Below are 16,847 nucleotides of genomic sequence, written 5' to 3' on the forward strand. Positions count from 1 at the left end.
CACATGCAAGTTGTTGTTACCGACAGATGCCTAAGGCTGATCATCTTCCTTGTATCTTTGGGCAATCGCTCAAGACTCTCGAACATCGATGAAGTAGTAGAGTTTGCAAATTGTATAACTCACAAATGGAATCGGGAAGTTTCTTGATTCTTTCATTACCAACGAGGCTCAGAGATCTCAAATGCTTCAAAGTACTGATAGAGCTTGACAACACCTCAAAAGATGAATCAGTTAAGTTAATTAAGCATCCGCAAGTACTTGAATCTCGAGATGCAAGCTTCAACTAAGGTCGGCACTTGTTGCTCGACTGGGAACAAAGTGGTCCGCACACCACTATTTAAGGTGTCAAAGTATTTTGGAACATCTTGACCACAATCATCGTGTGAAAATGACAAATGATGAACTGTTCCAGCAATGTTTTTGGCATGAAAGTAGACTACTGAATACTCTTCTTCTGCAACCTTGAGTGCAAGATCATGGACAAGATCATGCATTTGAAACCTATAGAACCAAGTGCACTTAACATCTTGGAAGAAAGATTTGGACAACAACTCCTTGAAATACATGTAGCCAACATCTTCCAACTCTAGATTTTGACTATTTGGCATTATACCATTCGCCATCCAAAATAAGATCAACTCATCACTATAGAATTCATGATCTTTTGGGAAAAGAGAACATAATGCAAAGCAAGTGAGATGACATTTGATCATAATTAGTTTTAATGCAGGTAAAATATCACCCTCCTTTTGTTCTAATCTCCATATCTCACTATCTCTCACAAATTTCCAGTACTGAAGTTCATCAACCTTTGAGAAAAGTAGGCTGCCTAAAGTCCTTATAGCCAATGGAATTCCTTTACATTTTTTCACAATCTCTTTTCCAATTTCTAAGAGGTTTGGATATTCTTTGTCTTCCCTGTCCTTAAATGCCCATTTCACAAATAAAGACAAACTATCATCGTGGGATAAACCTTTTAAAGTGTATGTAGGACCAGTTCTTACAATGGAGGCAACCGAGTGACTACGTATTGTCACTACAATTCTACTTTTCACTAAACCACCGCTTAACAACCCTTCCAACTCTTTTCATTTACTACGATTCTCGTTCCAAACATCATCTAAAACAAGTAGAAACCTCTTATTCTGCTTGATTAGGCTCATGATATGCTTTATCCCACAAAAAAAAAAAGAAAAAAAGAAAAAGGGCTCATCTGCTTTAATGAAAATGATCATATACTAATAGATTATTCACGCGGAAAAAATTTAGTGTCAACATCTTCTGTAATCATATACTAGTGAATTTAAGGGAAGAAAGATGCATGGTTAACAAAAGGCGGTCGTAATTGTTGAAAATATTTCTTTCTCAGATTCTGCTTGAAGGGAATTCTTTAGTAAATATTCTTACTTTAAACAATTTTTGTTGAAGTTCTGGATGGTATTCACCAAAATTGCTGAAATAATTTATTTATTTACTTTTATTATTATTAGTACTGGTCTGTTATCAAAGTTTCAATGAGTATTAATCTCCGAGCACATTTAGTTATCAAATGAGCCGTTTCTCATCATTGTTATGGAAGCATTCCCACCTCTCTCTCTTTTCTTTCCTATGTAAGAATCAAGAGTAAGAAAGACCCAGCTTGATCCTCTTCCCTTCTCCTTGTATTGCTCAAAAAAAAAAAAAAGGAGGAGGAAGAAACTTACAAAAAAAAAGAAAACTAAATTTTGTATGTTAACGTGTTTTAGTGGGTGTTTTTATTTTTGGTTTAAAAATGTATTTTAATATAACATAAATGAAGAATTTATCTTGTGTTTTGGATTGTTTATTAAAGCTTCTGTTTTGAGAAAAAAAATTACAAATAACGAAAGTTTTAATCAACAGAGCAAGTTATTAACAAATATGACCTCATATTTCAATTTCATATGCATGAACTTTTGATTATTTTAGTAGTCTTTAAGTTTTAAAACGCCTCAATATTACTCTTATAATGTTTGTATCAAAACTATATAACTATTTTTGATATTATGATTTTTATTATTATCTAAGTATCCTTAAAAATGTTTTTTTTTTTTTTTAAATGCATATCCTTATTCAAAATGTTTGATATAACAAGTTAAGCTCCACATATTGCCGATGTCACTAAATCAAAATATATGGGCATAGATAATACATACTTTCGTAACCACAATATCTTTCTCTTTTTGTTTTTTCCTTTTTTTTTTTTTTTTTCAAATTAAAAGATACTGAATTTAATTCTTGTTCTAACGCTTACAAAATAGTTATTTGTTTACATCTCTTAATACAAATCATAACGATCGAAATGTTTACAACATAATCAAGGAGGCAAATATGTTTGAACTGAGTTTGCTGAAGTCATGCCATGGAAGCTGCCAGGGGCGGAAATAAGAATTGGCCCCCAAATTTTTTTAAGATTTTTCATAGTTTTGCCTACTCCCAATCAAAACTTCTGGTTCTGCCCATGGAAGCTGCAACTATATTTGAACTGAGCCTGTTAAAGTCAGATGGAAGCTGCAAATATATAGACATATATGTAAACTTAAGATGAGAACAAAAGAAGCGAAAAATAAACAAATAGTATTAACGATTGATGTTGAAATGTTAGAGAATGCAATCTTACCAATATAACTTTTGGTATATGAGCAATTTTGGACCGATCTTTTTTGCATTTCCTAATCAATTCACTACACTCGGCAATCTTCAATTCTTTTAGTGCAGTGAGACGATCCATCCCCTCCGGAAGAGATGACAACTTGGAACAACATAAAATCTCAAGTGAAACAGTGAGGTTTGTGTGTGGTCGGGGACTCGGGGTGGTGCCAATTAAGCTGGTCGACCTCCATGTCTTCTGCTCGCCACTAAAACTTTTTGCTTTGTCCTTTTATCCCCCATTCGTTGCATGCTTTCTGGGGTCCACGTCAGCTCCTCAGTATTGAATGTGATGGACATGTAATGCACCGAATATTTTTTGTCATATCAACGTCCTTCACATCTCACGGGTTCATCATCTTGTTCGTGGATATTTTTTCTGTTTGACTCTCAGTAATGTATTATTCGATCAATTATTTGGGTTTGGGTTTTTAATTATTTGAAAATTCATTTCTTTATTAACAAGTAATATTTGCATTAATGTTGTTTTATTTATTTATTTTATTTTTTAATGATAACAGCGGACTTTAGCTGTAATTTACCGTTATACACTAGATTTGACATGTCCCTTGGCCTACTAGATTTAAAAATGTAGATTTATTAACAATTTCTTCCTTTTTATTTTTAAATTTTCTGAGCTAATTCTGAATTCATAATATAGAATTAATGAAAAAGTACACATATATACCCCATTCAAAGTTCAAACTACTACTCTTTTATCAATGTGCTCTCAAATTACCAATTACGTTAATGTTCTCTCAAAGCCAACAAAAAAATAAAAAAAACCTTCAAAAAGTTTCAATAAGACAAATGTATTCCTATAAATTCGAAGAAGACAAAATAAAACTAAAAAAAACTTTATTAAAAAAATTTAAAAAAAAACAATTTTTTTTTTGAAAGATTAAAAAAATATTAAAAAAAATAAAAACAAAAAAATGAAAATCCAAGAGGGTGGCCCAACTGAAAATTAAATAAAACAAAATCAAAAAAAGAAAAAGAAAAACCCTTGATTTTTATTTTTATTTTTCATTTATTAATTTATTTTTCATTTTTCATTTTTATTTTTATATAATTTTCAGATTTTTTATAATTTTATGAACGATATTTTTGTTATTGGGAAGATATTAACATTGTTTAATACTTTAAGGAGGGACATTGACATAATTGATAGTTTGTGGGTACAATATTAACAATTAAGTGATCGTTTAAGAAAAATATGTGTACTTTTTCTTACAATTAAAGACGGTCATCTATATATTGTCCTCTCTATATGGGTTTTTGTGTATATTTTGCACACTGAATTAGTTGGAAGCCCATGGCATTTAGCAGAAGCGAATTTGTATGGAAGTCTTTGTTTTTTTATATAAATAAACATAAATCCATCCTTTTCTTTTTCATTATGCTACTGACTTCATTATATAAATATATATACATGAATACATTACATTGGAAGTCAACCTTTCATTGGTTTGGATAATCGCACGATCGATTCCTCCTCCATAGGATGTATAAGCAGTACGTACAATACTTTATCTACTCACAAGTCCCAAACTCAATCCAACAATCTACCTCGAGCATCCCTGTCTCCATTTTCTCAAAAGTTTAAAAATAAGGAATAACTTAACATATGGGTATTGAAGTATTGACCGTTTTAATTTAAGGATATTGAATTTTTAAACGTCTCAAACAATGGTATTTAAGTTTTCAAACATTTCAATAAAAAATACGTAATTCATTAGGATTTGCCATTAAATCTTGTCAAAATTCCTAAAATATTGATTTGTTTATTTATTTATTTTTTTAAAAAAAAGTATATAAATTTTTTTAAAGATTTAAGCATGAGTATTTTTGCAAATTTTGTTAAATTCTGACTAACACCTAAATCTTAATAATTTTTTTCTTAAAAAAAGTGGTATTTTGAGAATTTTGACAGAAATTAACAGTAAATCTTAACAGAGTACATGTAATTGAGACGTTTAAAAACTTGAATACCCTAATTTAAGACATTTGAAAATTTAATATCCCTAAATCAAAATGGCCGATACTTTAATACTCTTATGTAATGTTATCCAAAAATGTAAATTTTTGCGCATATCACGTGAGAAAATGATTTGTCATGTATTACTTATTTTAATAGTATGGGTAAATTTGTTATGTATTGGAATTGGGCTTTGGTGAAAAATTGGGCTTTGAGGTATATAGAATTTTGGAAAGTAAATAGTGGTTTGTAGATGATTATTATTAGTCCTCGTGCAGTTTTGGAGTGATTGACGATGTTGGTTGAAATTATGGATTGAGTTCTTGATGGAATCCAAAATTAGTGTTGATTTGTGTTAAGTTTGTAGTTTGAGAGTTTTTTTTTAGCTTGATGATTTGCTTGTAATTGCCAAATTCATGTAAATGAGGGATGAAGGACCTTGATGGGAATGTTGTTGGAGTTATGGGATTCCAAGTTGTGGGCGTTCTTGGATGGTGATTTTGGGAGACAATTGGTTTGAGGACATTGTTGATATTGATGGGTATGTAATTTTAGTTGTATAGAAACATTATGGATTGTTGGTTTGATGGTGATGAATTGTTGAATATTGTTTATGTGTAGGTTGGTTTGTTAGAGAGGAATTGTAGAGTGTGAAGCAAATGTGTTTAAATTCTTTAGTGTACATGGCCAATGTGATTGAATTAGAGAATGCAATGTTATGAGATTATATTGGATTATGGTGGTGGATGCCAAGGTCTTAGTCTTGTACTATTTGGGTGATTGAAGACAAGGCAACTACATAAAGGTTTAAGATGGATAGCAAGTGTGTAAATAGTAAATAGCTAAATAAACTCTAGAAAATATATATATATATGACAAATATAAAATAGTGATACTACGGAAATACCTAAATAAACTCTAAGTCAAATAGTAATTGGATGACCTAGTAACTAATTCGCCTATTTATATACACTAAGTGTTTTAGGGTATCATCGGATTAAGTTTAAGTTGTTAAGCGTCATATACAAGTATATATAGACCTATATATGGATATGCGCCAAATATACATTGATAACCTAAGTAAATAAGCAACAAGTAATAAAATGACTAATAATGATTATGTGATGGGGTAATATATATAATAGGCGAGTAAAGTAGTAAATATGTCTTATGGATAATGAGAGATAATATGAACCTAAACCTAAATGATAACCTAACAATAAATAAGGGTACTTAACTAGACATAGACACGGGTATTGTGACGTGTGAGCACGCGGATAGTCTGTGTCATAGAGTGTAGAGTTCTATAGCGTAGTCTAATGTTATAAGCATTTGTAGGATCGTATCATCATTGGAGACTTCATGGGTCCTTCAATGTAGAGTTGGAGTCGTGAGTCCAATGCAGCCAGGTGATATTTTACTCATTGAGAAACTGTTATTTTTACATATTATAGAATTGCAAAATATATATGTTTTATAAATCTGAACCAACTGTATGTTGAATATATCTGTTTTACTTGTTTTGAGTACTTTAAAGTAAGTTCAAATATATCAAAGATAGTTTCAGAATATAGTACATTGTGTAGCATGTTTTGGATGAAATATAAAAATGCTTAGAAAAATATGATTTATCAGCATGATATAGTAAGACAATATTTACTTGTAAAGCAAAGAGCATAGAGCATGTAGTATAGAGCATAAGCATACAGTAACCCAGCAGTAACCCAACAGTAGCCCAGTAACAGCTTATCAGCAGCACATTAGCATGCATAGCATACATAGCATGATTTAAACTATGTGATGTTTTCATGATATAGAATATTGTAGTTTTTATGCTAGGCGTACTAGTATGCTTAAGAGTTTTAATGGCAAAAGAGCTTATGTATACTGCTATCGTTTAGTTGCATAATTTTAGAACATTGAGCTTGGACAAACAAGAATATTGTCATGGTTCGGTATGAGTAATACAACGTCCTAAGAGTAGGTAGATGAATTGTCGTGGCACGTCAGTAAGAAGTGCTTGGATACTCGAGCTTTACTCTAGTAACTGCATGGACAATTACACGCTCGACATGAAGTTGTAATGCCCTAGGATTCCGTGTTAACCATGTTCGAAAAGTGATAGTAAGCTTGTACTAAAGAGCGAGATGACATGTTTTAAGCTTAGTGTGCTTGGTTTTGACGCTAATGGTTGCGATATCAGTGTGGCTTGGGAGTAGGTAGATAGATTGTCGTGGCACGTCGGTAAGAAGTGCTTGGATATTAGAGACTTACTCTAGTAACCACATGGACAACTATGTGATTTGACATGAAGTTGTAATGCCCTGAGGCACAGTGTTATTACAGTTAATAACGTTAGACCTATGTGCATTTGAGCTACCAACATAAAAGTATTATTGTAGGTGGGTTTATACGTGGTTGCTTTCAAGCCAATGAAACTTCTACATATAGGTCCAACTAAATGGTATGTTTTAAATGTTTTCTGATAGTCGGTGTTTGCTATATCAGTTATGGAGGTTTTCAAACAAAATTTTATAAATTGGTAGCTGTTATAGTGTACACGAGACTAAAAAGAAAAGTTGGTTCATTTGGAAAACTCAGTTAGTTTAATATCACTGAAGTCTCGGTATTATGTACTGAGGCGGTGAACTCATCATCTATACGGATGTGGCAAACCCCCACAACCGTATAGATGATGTTCCTCTGGCTGCAGGTACTCCGGTCGTAGTGATGGTGTTATAGATGTGCACGTGAGATATTATGACCGAAGCTTGCCGCGACTGTCGTAATTGCAGGATTATGGGTGTCTTCAGTTTTATAGGTTTTGTTATGGCTTGTGACGCTTGTGTCACATAATCTATGTCAAGCCATTTCTGTTATGTATTTATTATATTGAGGAAAGACTTAAACAGATAGATGTTAAATGGCTCTTGCTATAATTAATTGGTGATAGATGTTTGAGATTTAATTTCCGCTATTAGATTTATGTTTTTCGCTGTATAGTTAGATAGATGTCATACTCTGATTTACCAGGTACATATTATGGGATATATATCACATGTTAGCTTTGCGACAAATCGTCATGTCACTGTGGAGATCCATTTGTATTTTAAGAAATTATTGTTTATGAAATGTTTTGTAATAAATAAAAAAATGGGTCGTCACAGTACTGCTCACCCTACTTCCCATAAATCACCTAGTGTGCCCTCTTCCTAGCCCTATATAGGGTACTAGGGTGGATTTCAATATTCCATTTCTTCTTCACCTTCTTCTTCAGGACTTCTACAGGCATGTTCGGTTGATCTCTAAAACTGTCCAAGTACCACTCAACAATCCACTTGGAAGTAATCAAATGATTCTTGTATTTTCGGGCACATGTATGTTTGGGCCTAAACGAAATTAGTATGAATGTGGCCTCACCCTTCAACTGTCTTCCATAAACCTTATATTTACAATTCTTCTCTCCACACACTACAATTACTTTTGATTTAGAATTCTTTTGGTAAACCAAGTCCTTCCCCTTCAATATATTGGCCTGTTTAATGGCTTTTCTGAAATCATACACACTATCAAAAGTATTACCTTTCTGCAGAGTCGGCTTCTCAAAATCAGATTTTGAAAATGGCACCCTCTTGGTGACACACGGCCTTTTTGAAGAATCCGGCTCATCATCTCCACTAGTATTATCAGGAGTGATCAGTATATCACTCCGAGACACATCGGAAACAGACTCGTCCTCACCCTCAACCACACCCTTACTCACACCTTGTGCAGCTTTATCTTCAGCTGCAGCTAAAGCTACTGCTACTTCTGCTTCCAACTCTTCTTCTACTACGTGTGATGGTTCTCCTACAAACTCTTGATCTATTCCTACATCTTCTCCTTCGACAGAAGCTCCTGCCTCTCCATACCTCGTATCAGCATTTACTTCTAAGGCGTCTGAGTCATCACTTAGAACCTCATTCCAAAATGGATCTCTCCTATATACAGTTTTTCTCATATTCTTCTTCATATTCCTCATCAACACTTTCCTCTCATCTAGGTAAATCTACAACTACATCATACAAAATAAACCCAACCACATATAATTCTACTACTCCATGACCATTATGGTGCCCCACCATTTCAATGACATCATGGTCAGAAGACAGAAGTCGTAGCCTTTCATCTAGACTCTTGTTAGGCATTCTGTAATAAATTAGGTCACCGGAACTATACTCATAGCACTTAACTACAGTCTCCACCTAAAAAAATGACAGCTCATCTTTGTTATATAGGTTAGAGTAATTTGCTACATCCCCACCAACATAGACTACCCCATTTTTCCTATTAAACCGACCTCCGTGGTGCACCTCAAACATGAGACATTCATTAAACATTATGTGTCCTACAAATCGACCAAAAAAAAATGATAATGAAATTGAAAATTCAATGAGCAGACAAAAAGAAACGAATATGACACATTGGGACTACAAGAGTAAATAATTTATTTTAAATAAAACACTACAATATTGCAGTCACTAGATAAAGTCATTGGGACCACTTCATCACAGACAAAAACAAACCAGCACATTGCACAGTCATCAAAAAGACCCACGGGACCATAAGAGTATACAAAATTCAGAGCAGCACATTGCACTGTCTTCCCGACCCAGCATCAATCACAACACACCCCAAACAAGATACTCACAACAAACCAGCAACATGAGGGACCACAAAACGTAAAAAATATACATTTTTCACTAACATAAAAATACAACCAGATGTTGACAGTGGCGCTAAACATGGTACCCAAACAAAATCAACTAGATGTGAAAATCCCCTCAACTACAAACATGATGTTATTAACATACAAAAATCACATAACTGAATCGGATTCCACTAACCCATTAACAAAATAGTAAACTTTGACATATTAGGGTTACATAAATAAACTAAAACATAAGCTCTGTACATTACCTTTCTCAACCCTTTGTGTATTTCACTTTTGTATACAGCCAAAAGCCGAATCGATTTAGAATGGAATCCACTAGATTTAGGTTCTGAGTCGCAAGAAGGAATTGGGTGAGTTGTGTTCGAGGGAGTAGATGCTTCGAGTTGTGATTTTTTTTCGGCCGATTGTTCTTAAGTTTAAAAAATCCGAACATTTAGATGAGGGGCAAAAGTGGTAGTTCGAGGGTAAAATATCACGTGAATCGCACGTGTTTTGGGCTCCGTCATCGATTTAGAACGGAGGGTGACGGAATACCTTACATTGAACGGTTTTGATAAATTCATACACTCGATTGAATGTTTTGCTACATTAGTACCCTTAAGTGAAAAAAAAACGCTATAATTGGGTACCTTTTTGTGAAGTTTCCTCAAATATTTATTTGTTTACATCTCTTAATACAAATAAATCATAATGATTGAAATGTTTACAACATAATCATGGAGCAAATATGTTTGAACTGAGTTTGCTAAAGTCATACCATGGAAGCTGTCAAGGCCAACATAAGAATTGCCCCGTAAATTTTTTAAAGATTTTTCATAGTTTTGCCCCCTCCTCCTAATCAAAACTAGGGGTGAGCAAAATATTTGACTACCAACTACCGCTTATCGACTACCATCGACTTTGGTAGTCGGTATAAAGTTTTGTTCCATAAGTCGATTCGGTACCGAATCGCCCTTTAACTAACTTACTGAACTGAACTGCCCTTTAACCAACCGATTAACCAAACTAACATAAACGAAATGATATCGTTTTTCGTAGGACAGAAACAACGTCGGTTCATTACAATTGAAATGACGTTGTTTTGAAAGACTATATATTCATCTCTTTTGGCTAACCCTAAGACACATTTCCCATTTTGCATTTCCCCTCCTCTTTTTGCATTTCCGCCGAATCAGCAAATCTTAACCTTCACATTTGAAGTTGACGCAGCCGCCTGCTGCCCCTTCCCCCTTGGAAACTGAAGAAAATGAATGATTCACTGCTGCAGTGATTTGGCTACAAGGTTGGTAAAGTTGGCCTTACTGGAATCAAGAGCAAAAAGGATTGGAAATCCGAAATCATGTACTTTTCCTTTAAAATAAGCATATAATGATATAATGATATACAACTTCCCCTTGATATACAGCTTCTGACTTCGATCTGTTGCATCTAGTTATATATGGTCAGTCAAATAGGTTTAATTTTCCCTTGATTTGTTGTTTCTACAAGAGAAACTATGTATTTGTTGTTTCGACTTAACCAACCGCCTATCGACCGACTTAACCACTTTAATCGAGAATTTCGAAAATATACTTTATCAGAATGAAGTTGGTGAATTAACCGACAAAGTCGGTTAACCGAACCGAAAATCAACTTAACCGAACCGATTGAACCGATGCCCACCCCTAATCAAAACTTCTGGTTCTGCCCATGGAAGCTGCAACTATGTTTGAACTGAGCCTGCTGAAGCTAGTTTGACGCTGTGCCAGCCTAACATGTGTCTGTTGATGGAAGATACGCAAAGGATCTCAATAAGAGAACTTAATATGAGAATAAAAGAGGCAAAAAATAAACAAGAATAACTTGAATAAACAGATAGTATTAACAATTGATGTTGAAATGTTAGAGAATGCAATCTTACCAGTATAACCGTTGGTATATGAGCAATTTTGGACCGATCTTCCTCTTTCCATTTCTGAATCAATTCATGACAACCAGTACTAATCCTCAATTCTTTTAGTGCAATGAGACGATCCATCCACTCCGAAAGAGATGTTAACTTGGAGCAATTGAAAATCACAAGTGTGTGAAGTGACTTTAGACTTGGCAGCCACTCTGGCAAGGTCGTGAGGTTTGGACACTCTGAAATATGTAGGTACTAGAAAGTGTTAGCAGATCCTTGGAGCCATCACGGCAAAACCTCCAACTTTGGTATATAAGTAATACTTAATTTTTGAAGGCACAAGTTGAGATCCCAGTTGTCTTCTCCTCCCGTCAAACTAAGCTCTTCGCATTCATCAATTACCAGTGTTTCTAACGTGGTTAGGTGGTTAAGATCATGTGTCAAAAATGTCAACTTTCTACAACATGAAACAACCAACGTCCGAAGGTTGGTAAGGTTCCCGTCCATCCCTTGAAACAAAACTTCTAATCTCGGACATCCAAATATACCCAAAAACCGAAGAGAACTCAAGGAGCATACACCATTTTCAAACAAGTGCGTGCAAGTTGTTGTTACTGTCAGATACCTAAGGCTGATCATCTTCCTTGTATCTTTGGGCAATCGCTCAAGACTCTGACATCCACGAAGTAGTAAAGTTTGCAAATTGTATAGCTCACAAATGGAATCGGGAAGTTCCTTGATTCTTATATTACTAGCTAGGCTCAGAGATCTCAAATGCTTCAAATTACCGATAGAGCTTGACAACACCTCAAAAGATGAATAAGTTAAGTCAAGCACCCACAAGTACTTGAATCTCAAGATGCAAGCTTCAACTAAGGTCGGCACTTGTTGATTGACAGGGAACAAAGCGGTCCGCACACCTCTACTTAAGGTGAAAAAGTATTTTGGAACTTGTGGAGCATTGTGTCAAAATGAGAAATGACGAACTGTTCCAGCAATGTTCTGGGTATGAAAGTCGATCGACTGTCGTTAAACACTCTTCTTCTGCAACCTTGAGTGCAAGATCATGGACGAGATCGTGCATTTTAAACCTATAGAACCAAGTGCAATCCGTAACATCTTGGAAGAAAGATTTGGACAACAACTCCTTGAAATACATGTGGCCAACATCTTCCAACTCTAGATTTTTACTATTAGGCATTTTATTAAGGAGTCCATACGCCATCCAAAATGCAATCAGCTCGCCACTATAGAACCAATGATCCTTTGGAAAAAGAGAACAAAAGGCAAAGCATTGCTTCAAGTGAGATGGCATTTGATCATAACTTAATTTTAAGGCAGGTAAAATATCACCTTCCTTTTGTTCTAATCTCCATATCTCATTATCTCTCACAAATTTTCAGTACTGAAGTTCATCAACCTTAGAGAAAAGTAGGCTGCCTAAAGTCCTTATAGCCAATGGAACTCCTCTACATTTTTTGACAATCTCTTTTCCAATTTCTAAGAGGTTTGGATATTGTTTGTCTTCCCCTTCCTTAAATGCCCATTTAACAAAAAAAGACAAACAATCATCATGGGATAAACCTTCTAAAGTGTATGTACGACCAGTTTCCACAATGGAGGCAGCCAAGCAACTGCGTGTTGTCACTAAAATTCTACTTCCTTCTGAACCACCACTTAAAAACCCTTTCAACTCAATCCATTTACCACGACTCTCATTCCAAAAATCATCTAAAACAAGTAGGAACTTCTTATTCTTTAAACAGTTTCTTAATCTAGTTTGCCACAAATCTACACCCAACTTCTCATCAATTGTACCGGTTGTAGATTTAAGGATATCTTTTATTAATCTAGGAACATCAAAATCATCATACACACAAACCCATATTCTCAAATCGAAATGATTGGCTACACGTTCATCATCGTATACCAACTTAGCAATTGTGGTCTTCCCCAATCCTCCTATTCCAACTATAGGAATTACATTAATGGCATTTATGTCAGCATCCGAGTCCATCAAAAGACGTATTATATTTTCTTTATCATCATTCCTACCAATGACTTGTGAAGGAGGAACAAATGGGTGGGTCATATCCCTCCTCCGATGCATGACATGCCTATCTTCAAGTCGAGGTATAAGATTAAATTGATCCTTATTAGCTGCAATCTTACCTAACTTCTCTCTAATGTTCTTGATTTTGTGACCCAGTTGAGAACGGAATACAGAGGCGCTACAACATGAAAAGAAACCACATACCACTCTTCGACTGGTGCGCCCATAAATTCTGATCACTTGCTTCTTAAGAACTTCGTGCTCAACTTCATCCAACACATTGTCGGCATCCGAAAAAACATATTTGAGCTGCCTCAGCCAGATGCTCAGCAGGCGATCGGTAGGTTGCTTCTCTTCAGCATCCAAGAGCACGGCTTGAATGGTTGTCATGGTAGCCTCAAGCTCTGTCAGCTCGCTTTTGATGTGCAGTACCAAGCTGATCTCTTCGTAAGCAAGGAATGCTAGCTTCCCCAAGATCTTTCCTGCGATAGCATAGGCATGTTCAGCCATGTTCTTATTGACTTGGACTTGGTGGATGTTACTGGACACCGAAGATCCAGCCGTAAATGATCAAGGAAGATGGTTGTGGTCTGTTGTAATCAGGGTAGATTCAACTAGATGTCACAAACTGCAAAGAAAAATAAAGGGAGGAACGGATGGGTTAAAGGGTAGGATTCAAAGAGATTTTTGGTTATCGATTTGGATGAGAAGACGCGATCTGGAGGCTGGCAAAGACTGGGTAATAGGAAGGTATAGCAAGAAACTGAATGTTGCGAAGTTGATGACAATTCAATAGTTTGAAGATCGAGCAACTTTTTTTGTTTTGTCTTTCTGGGCAATAGTTTAAGGGCGACGTTCTTCGCACAACTTTTGGCTTGTTCATTCCGTTACAATAAATAAAGAGCTACTGCTACTTGCTGATTACTATTCAATATTTAAGAGCTACTTGCCCTTAGATTTCCGTTACAATAATGAAGTCGGTAGATATTTTCTGTTTGACTCTCAGTAATGTGTTCAATTATTTGGGTTTCGGTTATTAATTATTTGAAAACTTCCCCTCCCAACGCCTAGCCTTTTGCTTTCTTGAAAAGTGATCTTTACTTGGTGGATGTTAACAGGACACCGAAGATCCAGCCGTAAATCAAGGAAGATGGCCGTGGTCTGTGGTAATCAGGGTAGATCCAACTAGATCGATGTCACAAACTGCAAAGAAAAATAAGGGGGTAGGAATTGAAAAGGATATTGGTTATCGAGATCTGGATGAGAAGACGATTGTAAATTATGTATCTGTACGTGTTTCTGTTGTGTTATTAGAAATTTAGGATGATCTGGAGGTTAGGTTGGCCAAGACTGGGTAATAAGAAGGTATACAGCAAGAAACTGAAGGTTGCGGAGTTGATGACAATTCATTAGTTTTAATAGCAATTTTTTTTTTTTGGGGGGGGGGGGGGGGTGGGTGGGGAGTTGTTCTTGTAATTATTATTATTTTGTTTTGGCAACAGTTTCATCAAGATCCACGCCAATTTCTATAGTTTAAGAGCAACTTTCTTTCTTTTTTTGGGAGTTTGATGACAATTCAAACCTTTTTTTTTTTTAATTATTATTATTATTATTATTATTATTATTATTTTTGTCTTTCTCGGCAACAGAGAACATGCCAAGTAAACACCTTATTAAACTCTCTAAATATTTTAACTATTACTTTTAATAAACTTTCTACACCAAATTCTTCAAATATTTATCTATTTCAACTAAATGTTAATTTTTTTTGTTGGTTTTATGCTACCACTTCTAACAAATTAGGAGAAATGAAAAGTAAAAAGTGAAAAATGAAATGAAATGAGAGAAAAATGATAAAATATTTAATAGTTCATAAAATTTGTGAGCTAAATTTGGAGCAAAAAATTCTGACAAAAGCCAAATTTTGATAAAAAAAAAATTAAAAGAAAGAGCCCACTAGCCAGAGATGCTCCTTATAAGTTTTAACTCCTTGCAAGACCGGGGCCAACCATCTTAGAAAATCAAAGAATAATCATGAACACACACATGAGTTTTTAACCCAATCTTGTGTCTGTAAAACTGACAATTTCTTGAAAAAAATCTCAGTAGTATGAAACTCTGATAGGAAAACGTTCTACGCATAACTTTTTTTTTAATCAAATCGTTAAAAAAAATAAAAAAATAAAAAATAAACACCTCACAAGTAAAGCCTCAAAACCTCTTAATTTTACTGTAGAAAACTGAAAAAAAATTCTAAAAGAAAGAATATCAGACGAGCAGAGACGCGAAAATAGAAATTTTTTTGGAGAGAGATGTGAAAAAGAGCCCAATTCAGCAATTCAGCAATTCTTCTAATCTTCCTCTTCTTATGTTTTTGTTTTTTTTTTACATGAAGCCTTTGGGCGTCTGAAAATGGAGCAAATGCAAGTCCAAAAAATGAAAGAGAATATGCAGAAGAATGATTTGTTAGATGGAATACAGGCGAGAAGGAGTAAGGGCAAGAAAATTGCGGAGAGAGAAATGAAGAAGAAAATTAAAGTTGTAAAAGAGTGGGAGAGAAAGGTAATAAAAAAACTCAACCAATTTGATACATTAGAAGTTCGGACTATTGTTGTGATCAAGCATAGTTTGTAAGGAGGTTGGACTATTCCATTTATCTTTATTCTTCACTACTTTTTTCATCGTTCTTCTTTTATTCTTTCATTAATTCTATCTTCTCTTTTAATTTCTTATCCTACCAAAAAAAAAAAAAACACGTGTTTAAACAGTAAATGATATTAAAAAAACTTAAATCTAACTTTTTTCTTGTACTGCTACTTCTAGGTTTTTTTTTTTTTTTTTTTTTTTATTTTATTTTATGTCCCGACTGCATGTTTAGTGTCGTTTCATAAACGACAATATATAATTAAATAGTATTGTTTTTTGGGCTTTAAATGATACTATACCCCTAGCCTTTTTTGTAGTGTTTTTTTTTTTTTTTTGAACAAATAGCATGTGCTATTATCAAATCTGCAAAGTACATCATGAGTAAAAGGACAAGACCCCTTAAACTCTAAGCCAGAAGGATCTGGCTTAAAAACAGCTGCATGCGCAGAAACATCAGACCTTACCAGAATTACATTTGAGCCTCTCTTACATTAACGCTCACTCTCAAATAAAAGAGGGCCGATCTAGCATCAAGTCAACTAAAATTCCAATAAAATCTGAGTAATACACAAGCAGACTGTACAAGAAGAAACAAGAGAATAAACAACACAAACAGACAGAAAGCCACTAAAATCAAGCTGCCGGCAGTAGAAGCAGGGGCTGAAACCACAGGAGACGGCGGCGCATGACCCACATGCGCCGTCACCGATGCCACCCAGCCGCAGATCAGCCACCGTAGCCCCCAGCCCCACCGTGCCCGACCAGAAAGATGCGGAGCATGGCTGTCACGCATGCCAAAGAGCAAAGAGCTCTCTGGCGCGTGCAGACCACGCGCCGGACTCTGACGACCGGCGTGATCAAGGCTTCCGGCAGAAGGAGCGGACGACGTCGGGTAACGCGGCTGAGG

General features: G+C 35.1%; 1 protein-coding gene and 1 pseudogene across 1 annotated transcript; both read right to left on the reverse strand.

Annotated features, from left to right (window-relative positions):
• Positions 1-236: 236 nt before the first annotated feature.
• On the reverse strand, positions 237-1,163 carry LOC133872591 (putative disease resistance protein RGA4). The gene is made up of 2 exons (XM_062310147.1): positions 1,100-1,163; positions 237-973 (listed from the first exon to the last, which is right to left on the reverse strand). Exons 1-2 carry the CDS (start codon positions 1,161-1,163, stop codon positions 237-239), a joined length of 801 nt encoding a protein of 266 aa, XP_062166131.1.
• Positions 1,164-10,337: 9,174 nt separating this feature from the next.
• On the reverse strand, positions 10,338-13,804 carry LOC133872451 (putative disease resistance protein RGA4; annotated as a pseudogene).
• Between the last annotated feature and the right edge of the window lie 3,043 nt (positions 13,805-16,847).

This window comes from Alnus glutinosa, chromosome 7 (assembly GCF_958979055.1).
Source record: "Alnus glutinosa chromosome 7, dhAlnGlut1.1, whole genome shotgun sequence".
Lineage (NCBI taxonomy): Eukaryota > Viridiplantae > Streptophyta > Magnoliopsida > Fagales > Betulaceae > Alnus > Alnus glutinosa.

What these genes read in the sequence shown, in the direction of transcription:
- LOC133872591 (XM_062310147.1), bottom strand. Translation starts at nt 1,163, where the DNA reads ATGAGCCTAATCAAGCAGAATAAGAGGTTTCTACTTGTTTTAGATGAT. An exon ending in TGATGTTTGGAACGAGAATC is followed by an intron (nt 974 to 1,099) that starts GTAGTAAATGAA and finishes ACACTTTAAAAG; the next exon opens with GTTTATCCCACGATGATAGT.